This window comes from Megalobrama amblycephala, linkage group LG5 (genome assembly GCF_018812025.1).
Source record: "Megalobrama amblycephala isolate DHTTF-2021 linkage group LG5, ASM1881202v1, whole genome shotgun sequence".
NCBI lineage: Eukaryota > Metazoa > Chordata > Actinopteri > Cypriniformes > Xenocyprididae > Megalobrama > Megalobrama amblycephala.
In genome coordinates, this window is record NC_063048.1 from 21,472,589 (window position 1) to 21,495,060 (window position 22,472).

General features: G+C 36.5%; 1 protein-coding gene across 1 annotated transcript; it reads right to left on the reverse strand.

Moving 5' to 3' along the window:
• Positions 1-915: 915 nt before the first annotated feature.
• papss2a (3'-phosphoadenosine 5'-phosphosulfate synthase 2a) lies at positions 916-21,868 on the reverse strand. The gene is made up of 12 exons (XM_048191200.1): positions 21,612-21,868; positions 16,489-16,603; positions 15,460-15,695; positions 15,079-15,217; positions 14,803-14,921; positions 12,031-12,144; positions 11,608-11,719; positions 9,552-9,757; positions 9,122-9,257; positions 4,087-4,355; positions 3,405-3,634; positions 916-2,062 (listed from the first exon to the last, which is right to left on the reverse strand). Exons 1-12 carry the CDS (start codon positions 21,636-21,638, stop codon positions 1,921-1,923), a joined length of 1,845 nt encoding a protein of 614 aa, XP_048047157.1. The 5' UTR covers positions 21,639-21,868; the 3' UTR covers positions 916-1,920.
• Positions 21,869-22,472: the final 604 nt, after the last annotated feature.

The window sequence follows — 22,472 nt, forward strand, 5'->3', positions numbered from 1 at the left end:
ATGTGAAATAACTGATAAACAATCTCATGGGGTCTTTAATCCACATGGCACTCAGATGCTAAAAACCTTTTATTAACAGTGTTTCACAACCCTGTTCCTAGAACGCTTCCAACAGTACACAGTCTCCCTAATCAAACATACTTGATTCAACTCAGCTACTTTCAAAATGTGTTTGCGTGGCTTCAGGAACAAGGTTTGGGAAACACTGTATTAACACAAGGCACTAGATTTAGGGAAATGGGTGAGCGTGTCCTTAACCCAAAGTAGGTCTCCCTGCCTCTAGCGGCTTATTTTATAGATGCTTGTTCTCTGGGAAAATCCATGCCACACATCCTGTACATACTCACCATAACCTTTTCAGGATTGCACAACACTGCAACTGTAGTTAGCAGATTTAAATAGGGTTACCTAGAACATATTGGATATAATGCTCTCATCCACACTAAGTCTAATTGGGAATCCTCTAAATCCATTTGGGAATGCCCAGGGTCTAGCGGAACACACTCACAGCCCTACGCCCTAAGTCGATCCATCAACTTAGGAGCTATTCACCTGTAACAGATTTTGGGACCTATATTCCAGGGTGCATTATGCATGTTCAGGCCATGACCTCGTATAAACTGATTATGAATTGCTCTTTGCATCACACGGGAATGAAAACGTCCAAGTCCATGACAACAGTTTGGTTACAAACTGTAACCGTTAGCTGAAGTTCTATTTGCATAATCAGCTTTTTTTCCCCCCTGGGTGCCATGTGGTTTCTGTATACCGATGACCACCAGATGGCAGAGGAGCATTAATATTTCTGTGAATGCGCTGTATAACTTTTGCCCTTGTTTCAGAGAACAGGAAGCAAGCTGTACATACAGTCACACTGTGAGCATCTAAAAAAGCAGCCACATGGTCACAATTATGTAATCACAGTAAAAAGATTTAATTAAAACAGATAAGATATACAGATATCTACATGACATTACCGTATATTGCATTTGCTGTTAAATCTTTAATTAAACAGTGTTATCCATTATTGTTTTTGAATGAATAAAATAAATATTTTCCCTAGTATGCTTTCCCCAATATGGTCCCCAGATAACAACCCCTTTCTGTAACATGTAAACAAAATTATTCTGGTTATGAAATAAAATCTGACTGCAATTTGGGCCACAAGAAGACTGCTTTGCTATACTCCAAGTTTGTGGTCAGTATGATTATTAAAAAAAAAATGTATTCAGCAAGAATGCATTAAATTGATCAAAAGTGACAGTAAAGACACTTACATTGTTAAAGAAAAATTCTATTCCAAATAAATGCTCTTTTGAACACTTTCTGTTCAGAATCCTGAAAGTTTCTACAAAAATATTAAGCAGCGCAACTGTTTTTAGCATTAATAATAATAAGAAAGGTTTCTTGAGCAGCAAATCAGCATATTAGAATGACATGACTTGAGTAGTAATGCTGAAAATGTATCTTTGCCATCACATGAATAAATGACATTTTAAAATATATTTTAAAAAATCTTACCGTCCCCACACTTTTGAACGGTACAGTAATTGCTTCATTTAGATTACAACTGATATACTTTTTCATTTAAATGCCTTCTAAAGCACACAAGGCACATTTCTATATACAATTCAAGAACAAACTCTTATAATCTCTTTGGGATTGACAATCTATTAATCAAGGCACATCAGTTTAAATTTCACAGTTGAGAAAGTTGTGAAAGCATGTTTATATTTCCATTTAAAAACAATGCTGTAGTAAAATAATTATTCACAGGAGATCATGAACACCTTTGCCACCAGTTCACTGTAAGTGCGCACCTTCATTTCTCAATGCCTTGAAGCAGTTCTAGAGGCAGTGTGAACCCCATGCTCTGTGATCTTCTGAGGTTTTCTGTGTTGAAACTTCTTGTATGTGTCATCATTGGTCTTTCTGTAGGGAATTGTAATACTCTGTGAGGACCTTCCAGGCTTTAGGGGCCATGAAGCCCTCGGGAGGGTTCTCTCCACTGCGAGCCAGCTTGCGCATTTTGGTCCCGGAGATGAACTCAAACTCAGCATGTCTGAATTGAAAAATAGAGGTAAAAGCAGCCTGACTTTCATCCTTCAGAATCACTAAGCAACCATTTTACATGGAAATAATGTTTGCTTAAGTTCCTGGTTATTGCGAAAAGACATTTATATGCCTCATGTCTGGTCATAGTTTTCACGTGACATACACACTCTTACAGGAACACCAACCTGGAGGGCAAAACAAGACTTTCCTCCATTGCCTGTTAGTAATTTTTACCAGGTTTGCACTAAGTACTAATGTACTGATGTACAGTGATATTAAAAAAAAACAATTCAGTATACACCTTATTGATGATGCGTACTATAAACAGGCAAGCAGATGAACCCTTGTTAAGCTTTTTTTCCATAGAAAATCATTATAAAGAAAACGCTTACCCAATCATCTGCTTAAGTGTTTAGAATGTCCTGCTGTTTTTAGTGATTGAAACAAAGCAGCAGGTGCTGTATATGGATCACAAATGCCCAAAACTTGCATTTTGTTCAAATATTTTTGTTTTTCTTAGAAAACTGATAGGCCTGTACTGCAGTTCTGTGGATGTTTTGCCCTCCAGGTCTCCATGTCAGTCAAGTGACTGAAAACGATGAATTGGAATTTTCATGCAATCAGCATATTTTAAATTTTAAATTTAAATCTACTCACTCTCCAGCCATCCTAGGTGTATATGACTTTCTTCTATCAGCCAAACACGATCAGAGTTATATTAAAAAATATCCTGCCGCTTCCAAGCTTTATAATGGGAGTGAATGGTACTTTTTTAAGCCAAAAAAAGTGCATCTATCCATCCATCCATCCATCATAAAAGTAATCCATACGGCTCCAGTTGGTTAATAAAGGCCTTCTGAAGTGAAGTGAAAAATGTGTTTTTGCAAGAAAAATATCCAGATATTTTTTTTTTTTAAATAACAGGTCTGAAGTAGTGTTTGGCTGAAAGAAGACATACAGTATACACCTAAGATGGCTTGAGGGTGATTAAAATATGGGATAATTTTCAACTATCCCTTTAAGAGATGCACATTCTTCTGTTCCTGTTAATGTCTTGTGAAGTACTATAAATGATCTGTCTTTACATTTAAGTAATTTTTATTAATTTTGCACAGTAACTTAATCGATGAGCACAATGAATTGAAATGTAAATTAATTTCTTTAGATATCTGTAAAACAATTCTTTGCTCCAAAATTTGTTTCTACTGTTGTTAATATATATTTTATGTACAGCGTGTGTCATAACCACAGTCACTTTATGGATACCAATAACAGAGATTTATAATCAGGATATTTTAAAATATTTTAAGTACTGTTAAACTGTTGCACTTTATTCACTTCAATCTCACCTATTTTTGTCATAGAAGTCCATAGCTTTCTTGATCTTGTTGTATGCAGCCACTCTGAAGGGGATAATCTCCACCGAGGTGAGTCCAGGTGCCATGGACAGAACTTTACCTCCATGAGTTGGATCATACAGGTCCTGTCCTGACTCTGGGTGGGGCATCCCAGCAGGATCACGACCCACAATGTAGAAATTAGAACCTGCAACCATCCTTGCACGACAGTGCCACTGGACCTGACAGACACACGGACAAGGTTAGTATTTGTAAGGGTGGCACTTATATGTTATGGGTGAAATGAAATGAGTTAATGAGAATCTTAGACTATAAACTAGCCATAATTTTAGATAAATCTCTTAAAAATATAGCTTTATTTAAACTACCATTCAAACTATTTTTGTTTTTTACATTTTTGAAAGTAAAATACAGTAAAAACTGTAGTAATATTGTGAAATATTACTACTATTTAAGCTAACTTTTTTATTTTAACATGTATTTTGATCAATTGAATGGGGAAAAAAAAATCTTTAAAAAAAAAATAATGACCCCAAAATACTGACAGTAGGATAAAAAGTGCAAATATTGATTAGCATTACTGAAATCGGAGTGTATGTAAGGCTGGAACTTCTTAAAAGGGCTTTATATGTTGTTGTCCATAGGCATGTATGAAAGAACAGCTTCTACGTACCTCTGTAGGCCCAGCGTACATCATAGGGGAGGGAAAGATGGCCACAATGGTGGATTGTGGGTCTAGAATGCCATCCTCCAGCACAGCAGCATGCTGTTTCATTCTCCAGTCCAGAGGCACGTCATCATCTTTGGTCCAGCCACCCAAAGGATGCAAAAGTAGCACGGGCCTACGATACCCACGTTCCTCCAATCGCCGACGCGTGTCGGTCATTAGCAGGGCGTGTCCATTGTGCACTGGGTTCCTCAGCTGAAAAGCGAACACTGCGTCTGGGAAAACAATGAAACCAGTTAGTGCTTTAATTAGTTGTTCCGTAACCATGGTGTGGACCAAGTGCAGAATATCATTAGTTTCTCAAGAGGGCACTAAGAACCTACAAAGCCAGAAATTCAAGTCTTATGTGGGGTATCAAATAGAGTGCCCCTGGGATGACGCATTTTTGTAGGCAAAACCGGAAGCGAGTTAGCATTTTAGGACTTCCGGTTCAAACGCCGTAAAGTCTATGGGTTATTTGAATGGGTTTTTGCTAAATCGCCTGAAATAAGGTCTGTGGTTAACAAAGCCTCTAAATACTTTCACGTTTTGATCTATGACATAAAACACACCAGTTATAACCTGCTTGTGATTTTTTAAACCTTTACTGTGTCTTAAAAATGGCGGTTGCTAACAAACTGCTAAAAGGGACTACTTCCTTTGGCGGGGACTTTAGACGTCATCATGATAAACAGGACATTTGGACAGCATTTCTCATGAAAAAGTGTATACGTATTCATACACAGCACAGATCATAATCGGCAAGCATGTTTATAAATAACGTTGTTTTTTAAATACAGTTTGAGGAAGCTTGGTGGTGACGTTGATGCGCGATCATGGTGTGCTGTAGTCCATTTATATCCTACTGTTAACTTTTTATATCTGACTTATTTAGGCTTCAAAACGTATTTATGTTGTTTTAAAGGTGCCCTAGATTCAAAAATTGAATTTACCTTGGCATAGTTAAATAACAAGAGTTCAGTACATGGAAAAGACATACAGTGAGTCTCAAACCCCAATGTTTCCTCCTTCTTATATAAATCTCATTTGTTTAAACGACCTCCGAAGAACAGGCGAATCTCAACATAACACCGACTGTTACGTAACAGTCGGGGTGTACGCCCCAATATTTGCATAATGCCAGCCCATGTTCCCAACATTATGAAAGGGATTACACAAGGGCAGCCAGTTAACGTCTGGAGCTGCACACAGCCGAATCATCAGACTAGGTGAGCAAGAACAACAGTGAAAAATGGCAGATGGAGCAATAATAACTGACATAATCCATGATAGCATGATATTTTTACTGATATTTGTAAATTGTCTTTCTAAATGTTTCGTTAGCATGTTGCTAATGTACTGTTAAATGAGGTTAAAGTTACCATCGTTTCTTACTGTATTCACGGAGACAAGAGCCGTCGATATTTTCATTTTTTAAACACTTGCAGTCTGTATAATTCATAAACACAACTTCATTCTTTATAAATCTCTCCAACAGTGTAGCATTAGCCGTTAGCCACGGAGGACAGCCTCAAATTCACTCAGAATAAAACTTTAACATCCAAATAAATACTTTACTCACATAATTCGAAGCATGCATACAGCATGCATGACGAACATCTTGTAAAGATCCATTTGAGGGTTATATTAGCTGTGTGAACTTTGTAAATGCGCTGTAATATAGTCGACAGCTCGTGTGGCAGGGAGCACACGATTTAAGGGGGCGGCGCCGAGTGTAAATCAGTGCATTGTTAATGATGCCCCAAAATAGGCAGTTAAAAAAATTAATAAAAAAAAAATCTATGGGGTATTTTGAGCTGAAACTTCACAGTCACATTCAGGAGACACCTTAGACTTATATTACATCTTGTGAAAAAGCATTCTTGGGCACCTTTAACTTGTAAAGATTATCTTGATAGGCAAAACGTGAAAGTGTCATAACCCTTTGTTAAACATAGAGCTTATTTTCTGCGATTTTCCAAAAGTCTATGGTAAAAATGCATAGGCTTTCAACCGAGGGTACCCTTGCGCTGCTAACTTCCGGGTTGGCCTACAAAAACGCGTCATCCCTGAGGTACTCTATTAACAACCCTGATTTCTTAGTTGACTTTTTGAAATTGACACCAGCCAATGAATGCTTGACATGTGGTAAACATTTGACTTTTTTTGGCAACACCTTATCAAATACCTGTCTATTAAAGGTGCTCTAAGTGATCCTGGGTCAAACATACGCCCTCTAGTGGGAACTTGCACTCAGATGCTTTCCCTATAACCTAACCTGTGGCCAATAATGTGAGCGTAGCCGATAATGATTAGACCAGTCTGCAACATTATTATAAACAGCTGAATACTTGCATAATTGCAAAATAAAAATGCATGTATTTGGCCTGAATTGACCTACTGTCAAATCCAACTGCCCTGCGAACATCTGGGTATCTGTGCATTGTAAACCCTAATGCTCAAAAAAAAAAAAAAAAAAAAAAATTGGTTCGAGTAGGACAAACTTAAATTAAATTAGTTCAGTCAAATTAACTTTTATGAGTATTTAGAACTTTCTTTTTCTTTCAAGTTCACAGAACTGATATATTTTAAGTAAACTGAACTGTTTCATTATTATGTGTTTTATGAACTTTTCTTTTAATGTAGACAAACTTAAGTTTAACTGAAACTGGGCTGGGATTTCTATTTCCCAGCATGCTTTGCCCATGGCACTCGAAAGGGAGAGTAAATGCTAAAATTAAGTGTTATATAATGTTTTTTGTGCAAGATTAATGTTAAGTGGGAGATTTAGTCGTGATTAATGTTTTGTTATGCTAATTCAGAAGAGTTTCTGCGGCTTGGTTTGAGAGCAAGCATGTTAAATGCTCTATATTGCTGTACTTGTTCATTTGGTGCTATGCCATGCTATTATTACAATGTTAACAAATTAGCAAGTTAGCATTTTTTGAAGTAGCTTGTTATAGTTAGCAAATTTTACACTAATAGAAATGTTTACATTAGGGTTACACGATAATTTTAAGTTAAATGTATGAGTGTCCTCAAACATTTCAAGTTAAGAACAATTAAAATGTATGAGTGGTACAAAATAAAATTCTGCCAGTTCTGCTTACTTACATGTACACTTTGAATTCCTTAAAGGGGTACTTCACCCCTGGAAAGATGAATGTGTATTTAAAATTAGTCATTTATGTAGTAGAAATGTGAAATTAGTTTTGAATTTGGAGCTTTCTAGACTGAGAAAAGGCAGAAAATGTATTTTTGACTAATGTGGATGAAAGACAACAACTCCCAGAATGCACTTGTTTTGCTGCCCCTGCGAGGCCACGCCCAAACCACGCCTATCGGTTACAGGCGGAATTACCAGGAAAATTCAAACAACTAGGCTTGCTTTGTTACATATTAATTCTATAAATCGTGAGTTAGTTCATACATTTACAGCGAAATGGTGCTAAATTGCTTTGTACCTGGATGTACACCCAAAACCAGGAAAGGACAAGTAAGTTTCCATCATTTTCCGATTAAGTTAAAGATTTGGAGCGATGTAAACAGTGGCTGCGGGCCATCAAACACCCGAAGTTTGGAGATGACACCGTTATAGAAAACCTAAAAAAACGCAGAATATGTAGTCTCCATTTCAAGCACGAGGACTACGTACATTCTGAAGGACACCGCGATCGATATTCACTTTCCCAGAGGACGAACAGCCTGGGCATCTGGTACTAAGCGTATTCGCCTAGAGGTAAGACTCGCTGATACTAGACTGATAACACAGTAGCCTATATGTAGTGTTGTAGGTAGCACATAGGTAGCAGTAAAACTGCAAACTTAGCAAAGTAACGTTAGATAGACAATTACATATAAGTTGCATATAAGTTATCTGTTATCAAAGTAAAGCCACTGTTCTGTAAAATTGAGTTAGTCTAGTTATCTATTTATGCTAACGTTACCACAAAAGCCTGTTGCTGTATTGGTTGAGATGACTGCAGAGACCGATAAATTTGCGAGATGAACCACTGATGTAGTGCAGACTATAACAAAATATGTTAAGCTTAAAAATATAATTGACACCCACTTTTGATAAAATCTTTGATCTATGTCCGTGAGTAACCTCAAAAGCGCATATGTATGGGCGTGGTGAAAAAATGCGGAACTACCTGCTTTTACTGGCTGTAGTTTTATGCCTCTGGCCAAAAAAGATGACGTTGACGATTTTTGCGTCATCGGAGGCTTTTTTACAGAATAAAAATGCATAAATCTCTCATCTCAGGCTGATATGAAGGGGGAAAGCACAGTAATTCGAAAATACTAGTTGTATTCTACTAATACAAAGCTTAATGCTAAATCCTGAAGTAACCCTTTAACTTAAAAATTTAGGAAACTGATCGCCTCAATTTTTTTGAGTTTTGCCAACTTATTCGGGTTTACAGTGTACTTAAAACTTTGAGTTGCATTAAATTAAGATGAACAAAACACTAAATATATATTTTGATTTAAATTAATGTTTATTTGTAATTTTTTTTTGTAAAAAAAAAAATAGCTATGCTTACTGATGATATTTGCAAACTTACAAAAATAGATGCCTCACATTTTTTGAGTTAGTTGAACTTATCCAGGTTTACAGTGTATTATAACATTTTTAATATTATATGGGATATAATATTAAACATTTTATAATATTAATACATCCACAACTTTGTGGCTGGAAGAAGCATGAGTGCTTTTAATTCCTTGCTTCATATACAGCCAATACCCCTGAAGCATTATCTTAATTCCAGATTTCATGGTGCTAAGAGCCTGTTTGGCCTCATGGTTTTACAAAAATCACACCCTAGATCCAGAATGACAATAATTTTATTTTTATTTTTTTGGATATGCATGGGTACTTTAAAATGTAATTCAGTTTAAAGTGTCTCCAGAAAATCACTGTGTATGTGCAGTTACTCTCTCTCTTAACCCATCTTGTAACCCATCTTACTCATCTTCTTTAACTCATTTGCTTTACCTGCTTTCATCTCTTTAAACCTCTGCTTCAGCTCCCTTGGAGTGAGACGGTACTTATCCAGCCCATCATTCCATCTGATCCGCTCCAATACCTCTAGCTCACCCCCTACCAGCCAGTCACCGCTTTCCAAAACCATCTATTTACAGGTAAGCGGTTAAAGAATGTAGTTAATGTGCATTTGTCAGTTATAACAATCATTTATTACAACAGTTGTATTCTCTTTTTTAAAAATAGCAAGTATTATGAATTTCATTAAGAAATACAAATTTCTATTTATTATTTAAGAAACAATTTGTGCCATTTCGGAGCCCTTTTTTCTGGTAAAAAAATAAATTAACTGTATTCAGCTGAGACTTCTTAAAGGTTTCCTCAATACTTTAGTATTTTTATGTATTCATTATCATGGCATTGGATAAAAAGTAATTGATACCTTTATGTAAGGGTGTTTGGGACAGAATGTCCCCCACTGGTGAGCACATCGCTCTTCCTTTCGATGCTCAAAGAACTCTGGGCTGCGTAAGATGGCGACGCGTTTTCCCTGGTACTCCAGAGCCACAGCCGCACTGCCTTGAAGACGTTCTTTAATCTCGGTGGCAACAGGAAGGACAATGGGTACTGAGAGGTTGATGGTGCCCCCTATATTTAGGGATAAGCAAGTTAATCAACACATATTAAAAACAATTTTGAAGAGATCACTTGTCTTTATCCAAAGCGACATACAAATGAGGAGAACAACAGAAGCAGTTAAACCAACAAAAGGGCAACAATATGTAAATGGTGTGACAAGTCCCAGTTAGTCTAGCACTTTTTTTTTTTAAACAAATAGAAAAAAATATATAGATAGTATCTTAAAAATGGCTAAAGACAGGAAAGAGTTAGACAGGTCATTACAACAGCAAGGAACAATCAAGATAAAGGTCCGTGAAAGTGATTTTGTGCCATTTTGGTGCCGTTCACTTGCAGAACCCAAATGCAATTTTAAAAAATAAGCATTGGTGAGTATATGAAACTGTGTCACTTGCCATGTGGCTGGTAACATTTTTATTAACTCTTATTAATTAATTTTTATTAATTCTAACAATGTATCAAACTGCCAAAGTCACGCCGCCCAGCGGTGAACCATTGAAATTTCGAAACACTTATGGTGTAACGAAGCCTCGTTTACTGAAATCACGTGACTTTGGCAGTTTGATACGCGCTCCGAATCATGATTCAAAACAAAAGATTTGTAAAGCTTCAAAAAAAGCTTCATGAAGCAGTGTTTTGAAATCGCCCTTCACTAGATATTGTTGAATAAAGTTGTTATTTTGTTTTTTTGGTGCACAAAAAGTATTCTCGTCGCTTCATATCATTAAGGTTGAACCACTGTAGTCACATGAACTGTTTTAAATATGTCTTTAGTAGCTTTCTGGGCATCTGAAAGTGTTGATTATCTTTCTGGCAATGGAGGCCTCACTGAGCCATCGTATTTTATCAGAAATATCTTAATTTGTGTTCAGAAGATGAACAAAGTTCTTACGGGTGTAGAACGACATGAGGGTGAGTAAATAAAGACAGATTTTCATTTTTAGATGGACTAACCCTTTAAATTTCTGTACCTGAAAACTACTCTCAGACCTACCTGAAAAAACTGAAAAGCACTGTTTATTTCATTTGTATCTTCATTATATTGTATTTATTTGTGCTTTTGCTTATAATCAGATTATTTGTTCTTATTTTATTACTGACCGTTTTAGCTGTGGTATCGACATTGGAAAAGAGAATTGTGAATTTTCACTGTTATCTCAAATTTTGGTGTCGTAACTGCCTGTTTTTGCAAAAACAGTTTTATGGCCAGTAAAAAATATTCATGGTTGGTACATTTTCATAAGTCACCGACCATTGGCAGGTGTGGCAAAAAGTTAGTTTTAGGCCCTGGGTATAAGGGTGCAGAGCCAGTGGTTTTTCTGTAGGTAAACATCAGTGCCTTGAATTTGATGCGAGAGCCTATTGGTAACCAGTGTAAACTGATGAAGAGAGGTGACGTGCTCATTAGCATCATTATCCATCATTAGCTGCCTGCTCTGCTTAATGCTGCTAACAATGTATCTCAGTACACTCAATGTTATTTGCTTGCATACAATTGAAAATACTGCCTCCTCCCCTAACCGATGTTTGCCGAGCAACCCAATTAAACCAACAAAGCGTGTGAATTTCACAGGAAGCCAGATCATTGCATCATTCGGTCTCCTGAAAGCAGCACTGGCACCTGTTATTTTATGCATGAAACATCTTCTAAATAACAGTGCAAAGCTCAGATCAGCCTTCTGCTGGTGGTACCATCGCCAACATAAAGACGATTATCCTGACTAATTGTGATTGCTTGTGTGTAGAATAAAAATGAGTTGTGCTAATAATTGGAAGGAGATGTTTAGCACTGCAACAAGAGACTGCTGATGGCTTAAACATTTGAGACACCTTTTTAAATGTGTGTGCTTGTATGTTACCATCCAGAAGGGTGTTGAAGTGAATGACTTGTAGGTATTCTCTCTCCCTCATGAAGCCCTTTAGAGGGCTGGCCCATCCTTCAGCCAACACCTGCACCCACTGTAAGTCCAACTACACACACAAATACAGAAAGCTGTGTTTACAAACGGAACAGTTAGCTAATATCATATTCTTCAAAATGTCTGTTCTGATTGATTGCCTGTAGGAAGGATTATGTAACAACTCTGGAATAATAAGTGAGAATACGTTTAAGGAACAGAATTTAAAATCATTATTGTTGTGGGTTTCTGGAATACATTTGCATTGTAATAAGGGAACACTGTTCACAGCTGCCGTGTGTCATCCTGTCAATAATTCACTCATATTTATGAATACATGAACATGAGTGGTCCCTGACCTTGAGGACTACTGCTACTGGTTACCTTGGTGATACTGATAGAGGGCAGGGTGTTGGCGTCTGCCTGCGCCAGCTTGAGTCTGTTCTCAGGAACAAACAGTTCATTAATCTCCTCTATAACTCCACTGGGAATGATGCTCTGAGAAAGAGAGAGAAAGAGAAAGAGAGATCAAAGGGTTGAATGAAAAAAGTATCTTCCAGCTAATGGCTTGTACAAATGTTACCTTGAGCTATTTCGATCTGACCCTTAAAAAAGACTTTCATTGCTGTAATTGCAATATAATCAGGTTTGTTCAGTAATAGTAGAGAACTTTCTTGTAAAAAAAAAAAAAGTAGTTCATTTAAATTTTACAACATGAAGTACAACATGAAGTTTTTAGGGTTTTTGTTCCAGTTATTAATGTGGAGGTGAATAGTATAGTGTATAATAATTACACTATAATAAGTGTATAATAATTTGTACTATAATAGTATAATTTTTTCTCTTACATAACATTTGCTTCAGGCTTCACTTGGAATATAACACATTTGTTCAGCCTAGGAAAATTGACATCTTCAGTCTTTATTAAAATATTATTAAAGATTTGTAAGCACATTGCATTGTTGAGCTTGGAGGCAAACAGTTTTATTTGCGATAACACAATGAAACATGCAAAATTATCCCCTCCGGACATCACTTTTGTATGGAGCCCTTATAAGGACATGGTGAATGAAAACATGAGATGGGAGGAAAAATGATTATGCTTTTGCATTCCACTGAGAAACTTTGCATTTACTTTGCTTCTTTTTTTTTAAATACAAATAAGAAATGTTGGGGGGAAAATAACACTTTTAAAAAATGAAACTGAAAATGAAAGGCAAGTAACCATCTTGCGAGTGAGTAATTTAATCATTCATTAAAACGATTCGTTCCAATGGCTGATTCATTCAAGAATGAGGCAGTTGTTTATGAATGGATCATTGAATCTTTGACTCAACCAATTTGTTCAAATCGCTGAATCATTCAGTAATGAAAACAAGACTGAGTGATGCGCTATGGTTCTGCCGCTGTGATCTTTGAACTATTTTTGCTGCTGAAATAGAACAAAAACAGTCAAAGTTATAATCGAGATGTTGTCTAACAAAATCACCGTACACATAAGATAAAGACAGTTGCTGTGATTTTAGATATAAAAATGATCTCTCAGGTTAGAAGCAGCGATTGTATTTAATTTGTTCCCGGACAGAGCACACAGATTCAACTGAAAGCGTTGCTGCTCTCAGCCACATTAAATTTGTCACAAGGTGCTTTCTTAGGAAAAACCCAATTTTACTCCTCCAGGTCCCAACCTGCCACTATGCAAAGCAAACCGTGTTACCGCAATTTTGCACCGGCTGGAGGCAATTACCTAACTGGTTCCACGTGTGTAAAAAATAAATAAATAAATAATTTATTATGTCTTTAAATTCACTTCTGATCAGATCAAATGTATCCTTGCTGAATAGAAGTATTCATTTCTTTGACCCCAAACTTCTGAACAGTAATGTATGTATTTTTTCCAAAGGAAAAAATATTACACATGGGGTTGGAACTACATGAGGGTGAGTAAATAATGATATATTTTTATTTTTGGGTGAACTGTCCCTTAAAGGTGCCCAAGAACGTTCTTTCACAAGATGTAATATAAGTCTAAGGTGTCTCCTGAATGTGTCTGTGAAGTTTCAGCTCAAAATACCCCATAGATTTTTTTAAATTAATTTTTTTAACTGCCTATTTTGGGGCATCATTAACAATGCACTGATTTACACTCGGCGCCGCCCCCTTAAATCGCGTGCTCCCTGCCACATGAGCTGTCGACTATTACAGCGCATTACAAAGTTCACACAGCTAATATAACCCTCAAATGGATCTTTACAAGATGGTCATCATGCATGCTGTATGCATGCTTCGAATTATGTGAGTAAAGTATTTATTTGGATGTTAAAGTTTTATTCTGAGTGAATTTGAGGCTGTCCTCCGTGGCTAACGGCTAATGCTATACTGTTGGAGAGATTTATAAAGAATGAAGTTGTGTTTATGAATTATACAGACTGCAAGTGTTTAAAAAATGAAAATAGCGATGGCTCTTGTCTCCGTGAATACAGTAAGAAACGATGGTAACTTTAACCTCATTTAACAGTACATTAGCAACATGCTAACGAAACTTTTAGAAAGACAATTTACAAATATCAGTAAAAATATCATGATATCATGGATTATGTCAGTTACTATTGCTCCATCTTCCATTTTTCACTGTTGTTCTTGCTTACCTAGTCTGATGATTCGGCTGTGTGCAGCTCCAGACGTTAACTGGCTGCCCTTGTCTAATGCCTTTTATAATGTTGGGAACATCATGGGCTGGCATTATGCAAATATTGGGGCGTACACCCCGACTGTTACGTAACAGTCAGTGTTATGTTGAGATTCGCCTGTTCTTCTGAGGTCGTTTAAACAAATGAGATTTATATAAGAAGGAGGAAACAATGGGGTTTGAGACTCACTGTATGTCTTTTCCATGTACTGAACTCTTGTTATTTAACTATGCCAAGGTAAATTCAATTTTTGAATCAAGGGCACCTTTAAAGAAAGAACCAGATTCAATTTTACTACAACTAGAGTAAAATATCCTGCTCTATCTAGATATGTAGCCATAGGCTTGTAATATCTATCAATGGCTTCAACCTTGGACTTCTGACCGTAAGGTACTTAAAAGATAAAGGTACATGCACCAATTGGGAAACAGTATATTTTCAAGCCTGAGTTTAGCTCCTGACTAACCTGCTCCTTTAACAGATCCACCACCTGTTGAATGCATTCGTTCACTGTGAGCTCTCCAGTCCTCAGAATAAGATCAGGAGCTTCTGGACTCTCATACTCAGAATCTATGCCGGTGAAGCCTGAGCAAGAAATGAAGCAAGGAAAACAGGGGAAGATGGAAATGAAAGAAGAATGTTGAGTATTATGGTTAGTCTGCTCTGTTTGCAGGCTGTTTTCATGTCTCTATGATTTTCTGTTGTTTTGTACATCTTTTTTTCCACTGTTTTTTCATATTACCTTTAATCTCCCCAGCTCTTGCTTTTTTGTAGAGTCCTTTAACGTCTCTGCTCTCGCACACCTCCAGAGGAGCGTTCACATACACCTCAAAAAATGGCAAACCTGCTTTCCCATGGATGCTTCGGGCCTCCGCACGGTCCTGTAGAGTAAAGATGTTGAGCATTATGAATTTTATGGAACATTTTATTAAAAATGGTCAAATGGACCCTTTGTTCTGCAGTGCATTCATCCATTTGATTTGAAGAAACCTTGCATACATTTTGAAAACTTTCTAATAATGTTGTGATTTTGGTTTGATCTTTTGATTCAAATCAAACCCTAGTTCAACCAATTTCTCCGTATTAGTGATAAAATGATCAAGTCGCTGGTGTAGTTGCTCACTTTGGTGAACGGCGAGATGAAACTTGTAATGCAAACAAGCCCAGCATCTGCAAACAGTTTGGCCACCTCAGCAATACGCCTAATATTCTCCTCTCGATCTTCAGAAGTAAAGCCCAGGTTCTTATTTAGGCCGTGACGGATGTTATCACCATCCAAAGAGTAGCAGGGAATGCCGTGAGAGACCAGATATTCCTCTAAAGCGAAACCCACTGTTGTCTTACCAGCCCCTGATAGACCTGCATACAAACACACACACAAAGGCAATGAAATAAGAGATTCCTTACACTTGGATATAATTTGAAAAAGATTTTTTAAAGAAATTAAAACATTAAATTGATTAAAAGTGACAGTAAATACATTTATATTGTTAACATAATGACAGTTTCTACAAATATATTAAACAGCACAACTGTTTGTCATTTTTCATCACAGAAATAACTTACATTTTTAAATGTGTTAAAATCGAAAGCAATTATTTTAAATTGTAACAATATTTCACAATATTGCTGTTTTTACTGTATTTTTGATCAAACAAATGCAGCCTTGGTGAGCATTAAAGAGAAATCTTACTCTAACCCCAATCTTTTGAATGGTAGTTTAGAAAACAGTAAAATTAGGTAAAATAATGATAAAATTAAAAAAAAAAAAAAAAAATGAAATTGTGATTAATCTTATTATGTTTCACCTTTTTTTTAAGTAAAGAAAAAATTGTGCATAATGTGTGCAAGTTGTATGAATCCAGTATAATATGATTTGGTATTCATGAACGGTACTTGATCCATAATGATGGGACAGTGGAGGTACATAAGACAAAAACAAAAACAATTAAAAACTTGTTAGTCAGTGCTTAGTCTGGGTTTAAAGCTCAGATCATCTTGATTTACAGGTGTCACAGGTTTGTGTAATTATTTCCCTATGTAAATCTGCTTTTAAACCTGACATCTTGTGTTAGTGTTTTTGAACTGAAGTGTGTTGCAAGTTTTGCATTATGTATTTGTATTTACTGTTGTGTGTGTGTCCATGCATTACCTGTGAGCCAGACTGTACATCCTCTGAAACCTCCTCTGGTTCCCACGACCTGCCCCCTCTTGCTGCGGCTGACATGATGAGCCTGGTATACCACATTAGTGGACTTGTGCAGGTCCTATAAACACACACACATGCATACCAATGTTTAGAACAAATTTTGGTGAAGTATTAGTATTTTATATACTGTACCTGAGCACAGGAATACACAATGAGCATTAATACTCCATTTACATTTACGCTATAATAATTGAACTACAAGCAACAGCACAATTAAATACAGTGCTTTTCAGGTATCTAACAGTAGTTTTCAGGTACTGAAAATATAAAACTGCATATTATCTTCACTGCACTGTAAACCCGAATAAACCCGAAAATTGAAGCAATCAGTTGCCTCAAAATTTTGAAGTTTCAAAATTCAAAAGTTTAAGTAAAAACTGGCAGATTTTTATTTTGTATTCATACATTTTAGTTGTGCTTAACTTAAAAATGTTTGAATGCACTCATACATTTATCTTAAAATTTTCATCTAACCTCGATGCGAACATTTAACTTAGCTAGCTATAACAAGCTAATTCAGAAAATGCTAATTAGCTAACATGATAACAATAGCATGGTATAGCACTTGCTGAACAAGTACAGCAATCTAAAGCATTTGATATACTTGCTCTCAAACTAAGCCACATGCACCACTTGTCACCATGATGGTAACTCTCCAAAAACCCACATTAACAGAAACTCTTCTGAATTAGCATAACAAAACATTACTCACTACTAAATCTCCAACTTATCATTAACCTTGCACAAAAAACACTAAATTTTAGCATTTATTCTCCCTTTCAAGTGCCATGGGCAAAGCATGCTGGGAAATAGTAATCTCAGCACAGTTTCAGTTAAACTTAAGTTCGTCTACATTAACTCCCGGTTTCACAGACAAGGCTTAAGCTAGTCCTAGACTAAAATGCGTGTTTGAGCTGTTGTAACTGAAAGCAACTTGTACTACTTAAATGCCTTAATTGAACTAAGACCTAATCCTGGCTTAGGCTAAGCCCTGTCTGTGAAACTGGGCCTAAAAGAAATAAGTTTATAAAACTTTTTTTTTATTGTTTTATAAAACAGCTGAAAACAGCTTTCGAGAGCACTTAACATAAAAAAAAAAATCTTTTACTTCCTTTAAACCCTCCCTATTCTTAAGAAAACACCAAATTCATTCATTGCAAATTCATGTCAACACCATTGCTGAGTATTTTCTCTTTAAAACTGCAGTGAAAAAAGACTGCTGCAAATCACAGGTGTCTGTGATGTCACAAACCACCTTGTAACCAATCACGTCAATGTGCCGGTGGGATTTAGCATATCATTAACAGCAAACTAGCAGGGGAGTCTCTAGAAGAGCCAGGTTATCCCAGTCCATTTTTCTGTTGATATGAAAAATGCAGATTTAGCAATCTGGCGGGTACATGATGTTTATTACGATGTTATGATGAACTATCTCCACTGACGTTCTGAGATCAATGTCTGACTCTGAGATGGTGAACAGGAACATGGTTTGTGTAACATTAGCAACACATTATTAGCTGTGTGATAGTCAAGCAAACGCATAAGCATATTAATTACCGTTATGTGTCCAATGTTGTAAAGAGTGATACCATTGTGCAGAGTTTACCTTTTTTCATAGGGAAAAAAAATGTTTAAATATGTAGGGGGGGACTTTAAGACATAACCGACTATGTTTGCTAGAATACTCGCCGAGACAGGCATGTTGAAATACTTTTGGTGTGATTTTTGTCCGTTTAAGCACAAGACTTGAAAGAGAACTTAGTATTTGCGAGCTGTCTGAGATAAGCGTGTGCGCACCTTGGATGAGTACACACACAAATCTTTTTTTTTTTTAAAAAATCCAATATATCTATATTATTCTTAAAGATGAAACAGATATAAGCAGAATCATAAATACTCAATAAATCCATAGTGAAGAAAATCCATAGTGTGCTGATAAGAATTAACTGTTACTGTAGGAAATGTACAATAGATATAGGGTATGATGGAATAAGCACTCAAATTGGGAGTTATTAATACAATGTGGTTAGTGTTCAGTCATTGTAGCCGTAACTTTCTACATGTCCCTCTCTTACACACACTCATGAATTGTATTGCCTCAGCCCCCTGCAGAGCGCCTCACTGAGAAAAATACTAGGTTTGTGCAGGACAAGCTGCAGGAAATCCAACTCTGGTTTATAAACAGACCATTATATTCATTAACTAGGAATGTACCTGCATCAACTTTGGACAGGACAGTCACACCCCCATACACAGGGTCAGTTATAAAAATCATGTTGGCTATCACACGTCAGATAAAAAAGGATAAATCACGCAATAACAACTCAGTCAATTATGTAATTTAGCTGTATACTCTCTCACACACAGGCTTTTATTCATACCCCCGTCTCAAATTTACTTGTGGAGTGCTTGAAAGACAAATAGATTCATTCATTTCACAACCTACTGGTATCCAGTGAATCCCCCTAACAGACTACCTCTTTCAAACACACGCTTTTCCCTTTTATTTTCTCTGTTAAGCCAGACATGCAGTGCCAGTAGGCTTTTATGAATGAACTAGCCTAACAGCCTGAATATGTGAATGACTTGCATTAAATAAGCTGAATAATCTCTGACCTCTGAACAGAGTCTAACAGATTCTGGGTCTTTGTCTTTCTGACTGCAGATGTCATATTTCAGTAAATTCAAACACAACAAATCAGGGTTGAGAAATCTTGTTTGACGGTTTGTCTTATAAAAAGATTAATATCTGACTCTGACACCTGGCTATCTATCACGAAAGGAATGTGGAGGGACTTATTTATCCTTTTGAGTAGAAAATGACAGTGAAGGCAGCCATTTTAGCGGCTTTATTCCAGTTTTAATCACCAAAATGTTATTTTTTCAGCTATCACTTGAAGTGATTTCTAAAATTTTAAATTATATGTTAAAGGGTTAGTTCAGCCAAATATGAAAATTATGTCATTCATGACTCACCCTCATGTCGTTCCAAACCCGTAAGACCTTCATTCATCTTCGGAACACAGTTTAAGATATTTTAGATTTAGTCCGAGAGCTTTCTGTCCCTCCATTGAAAATGTATGTACGGTAGACTGTCCATGTCCAGAAAGGTAATAAAAACATCATCAAAGTAGTCCATGTGACATCAGTGGGTTAGTTAGAAGTTTTTGAAGCATTGAAAATACATTTTGCTCCAAAAATAACAAAAACTATGACTTTATTCAGCATTGTCTTTTCTTCCGGGTCTGTTGTCAATCCGCGTTCACTACTCCGCAGTGACGCTGCTGATGTGTTATCCGGTGCGCCCGAGCTTCGTTTACAGTCTGAGGGAGACGCATGCTGTAAACAAAACAACCTTCGCAAACATGTCTAAGGATTTTGACACAGAGGAAGACTTGCATTTTTTTGCTCAGCCATATTTATTTGAACCCGAATACACAGACGAAGAACTAAGCGATGGAAGAAGCTCCTACACAGCAGCAACCGCTGTCACAAGCAGCGTCACTGCGGAGTCGTGAACGCGGATTGACAACAGACCCGGACGAGAATACAATGCTGAATAAAGTTGTAGTTTTTGTAATTTTTGCCCCAAAATGTATTTTCGATGCTTCAACAAACTCTAACTGACCCTCTGATGTCACATGGACTACTTTGATGATATTTTTATTACCTTTCTGGACATGGACAGTATACTGCACATACATTTTCAACGGAGGGACAGAAAGTTCTCGGACTAAATCTAAAATATCTTAAACTGTGTTCCGAAGATGAACGGAGGTCTTACGGGTTTGGAACGACATGAGGGTGAGTCATTAATGACATAATTTTCATTTTTGGGTTAACTAACCCTTTAAAATGTATTGAAAACAGGCATTAAGAACTATTGTTTTAACTCCTCCATTTTACTCTTATCTTTGAGAAGGACTTTTTTTATATGAAGTTTAATACAAAGTTAAAAATTTATCTGTGTTTATAGGCTCAATATAAAGGTATATAGCCCACATACACGAAAAACACCCAAGTGTGATACTTTTTTCCAAGTCCAGGTTGCCTCACTGACTGAACTCTGATCCATGACGCTGATTAACTGACATGAACTCTAAAACAGAGCACAAGCATGAAGCATTTCATATTGTATGGAACTGCTATTTCCAAATATTACACAAAATAATCCTTTAATCTTTGTACAATTCTTGCTGATTTTAAGTGTGTATATATATGTACTTAAAATCAGCAAGAACTGTACAAATATTAGGAATAATGTTTTTTTCCCTCTCTAGCAGTGGTTTTGTATGTTGGTTTCAAACATTTATTTTTAAAAACATTCTTAAATTGCAACATTTTTTGTGAATTTGGTCCTCCAAACTATTCCAGGATTATCATATAGCGTTAACTATATAATAAAGGTAGATTTATCTAAAAGAATCGGGATGTCACATTATTTTAAATGGTATAAATGAATAGACAATTTATTAATTTCCGTACTTATTGTCAAAAATAATGGTTTTGTATTTCTGTATATTATAATTTATATTTTTTTTTTCACGAAATGAACATTCATAATTGTTTTAGTCTTTAAATTTAGCAACAAAGCCAAGTTTAATGACAGGTTCTCATTGTGACAACTTACCCCATATGCACCAAGGACAACGTGTGTTCAGTGAAATGTGCAATAAAGCTGGTAATGTTCAATAGAGTGTGAAAAGTAGTAAAAACGTGTGAAAACTAGGCACATTTCTGTTTAGTATTCATCAAGTTTACAGTACTATTTCAGTATAATGTACGCCGTCTAAATGTAAGTTTTTGGGTATTTGTAAAGCCAGTATGTCTAGCCTAACACAGACTTGAAGCAGACCGCTTGCCCAATATCTCCCCAAATGATCGGAGGCAGTTATATAACACATTAAAAAAAAGTTAGCTGACATTATGCGAAGCTCATGTTCCTGCATCTCAAACAACCCTTACTACACACACTTAATGCCTAAAGAACGACAAAGAAGAAAAATACAGCCTTGACAAAATAAACAAACAAGTTTTTCCAGCTACGGCTTTCTGTCTAATCTCACCGGTTTTAGTGTTGTGTTTCCAGGCATATCGCTCCGGTGAAGTGGGCTCTGGTTTGGACTCAGAGGCGGGACGGACTGAACGCGCAGGTGAACTCTTTGTAGCCTAGGTAGTTTGTGGAGAAGCAGAAAGAGAAGCGTTTTTAAGAGCGATACGAGACACGTCGCATTCCAACGGCCCAGCTTTCGTCCCACCTCCCGGGACCCACAATCTGCATACGACTGAATGGAGAGCAGTGTACCGGTATGAGACTGTAAGGCACGGAGGAGGAGGGCTCAAGAGCTACGGGATAGAAATGGGCGGAGAGAAGAATGAGAGGAGAAAAGAACCCCTTGTTCTGCGTTCATGTGTAAAATAAAAATGATTTTGGGCAGAGTGCAAATGATTAATGACTTTCAAGGAGTTTCTTTTTTTTCTTTTTTTTTAAATAGTCGTTAACTACCTAAAAGAATTATAAACAAAACGTTGTTTATGATATAGAAAAAAATAAAATGAAATTTCTTACCCGTTTCATTAGTTAATATGAAATAACAATGAACAATCTTTGTAAATGTTAATCGCAACATTTAGCCTACTAATATAGTTCTTAAGATCACCAGTTAGGCCTATCTGTTAACATTAGTTAATGCACTGTGAACTAACATGAACATGAACATTTCTATTAATGGTGATACAGAGGATCTTTTCGTCGACTGAGAAACCAAAGACTGTTAGTGAGTTTTTGAAATGAGTGCATGCGTAAGAACAACCCCCCTCCTTCACAGCTCATTTCGAGGGAACGCCTCCCAAAACTCGTGCACAAGTATTGGAACACGAGTGTTTACCACCGGCATTCACTGTGTCGTGTTAGTGGATTCATTATG

Bases quoted from the DNA above. Each gene is read 5' to 3' on its own strand.
- papss2a (XM_048191200.1), bottom strand. From the start codon at position 21,638: ATGCCTGGAAACACAACACTAAAACCG. The intron at 15,696-16,488 runs GTAATGCATGGA...GTTTGTATGCAG, and splicing joins ATGTACAGTCTGGCTCACAG to GTCTATCAGGGGCTGGTAAG. The intron at 14,922-15,078 runs GTAATATGAAAA...TTTCTTGCTCAG, and splicing joins AAGAGCTGGGGAGATTAAAG to GCTTCACCGGCATAGATTCT.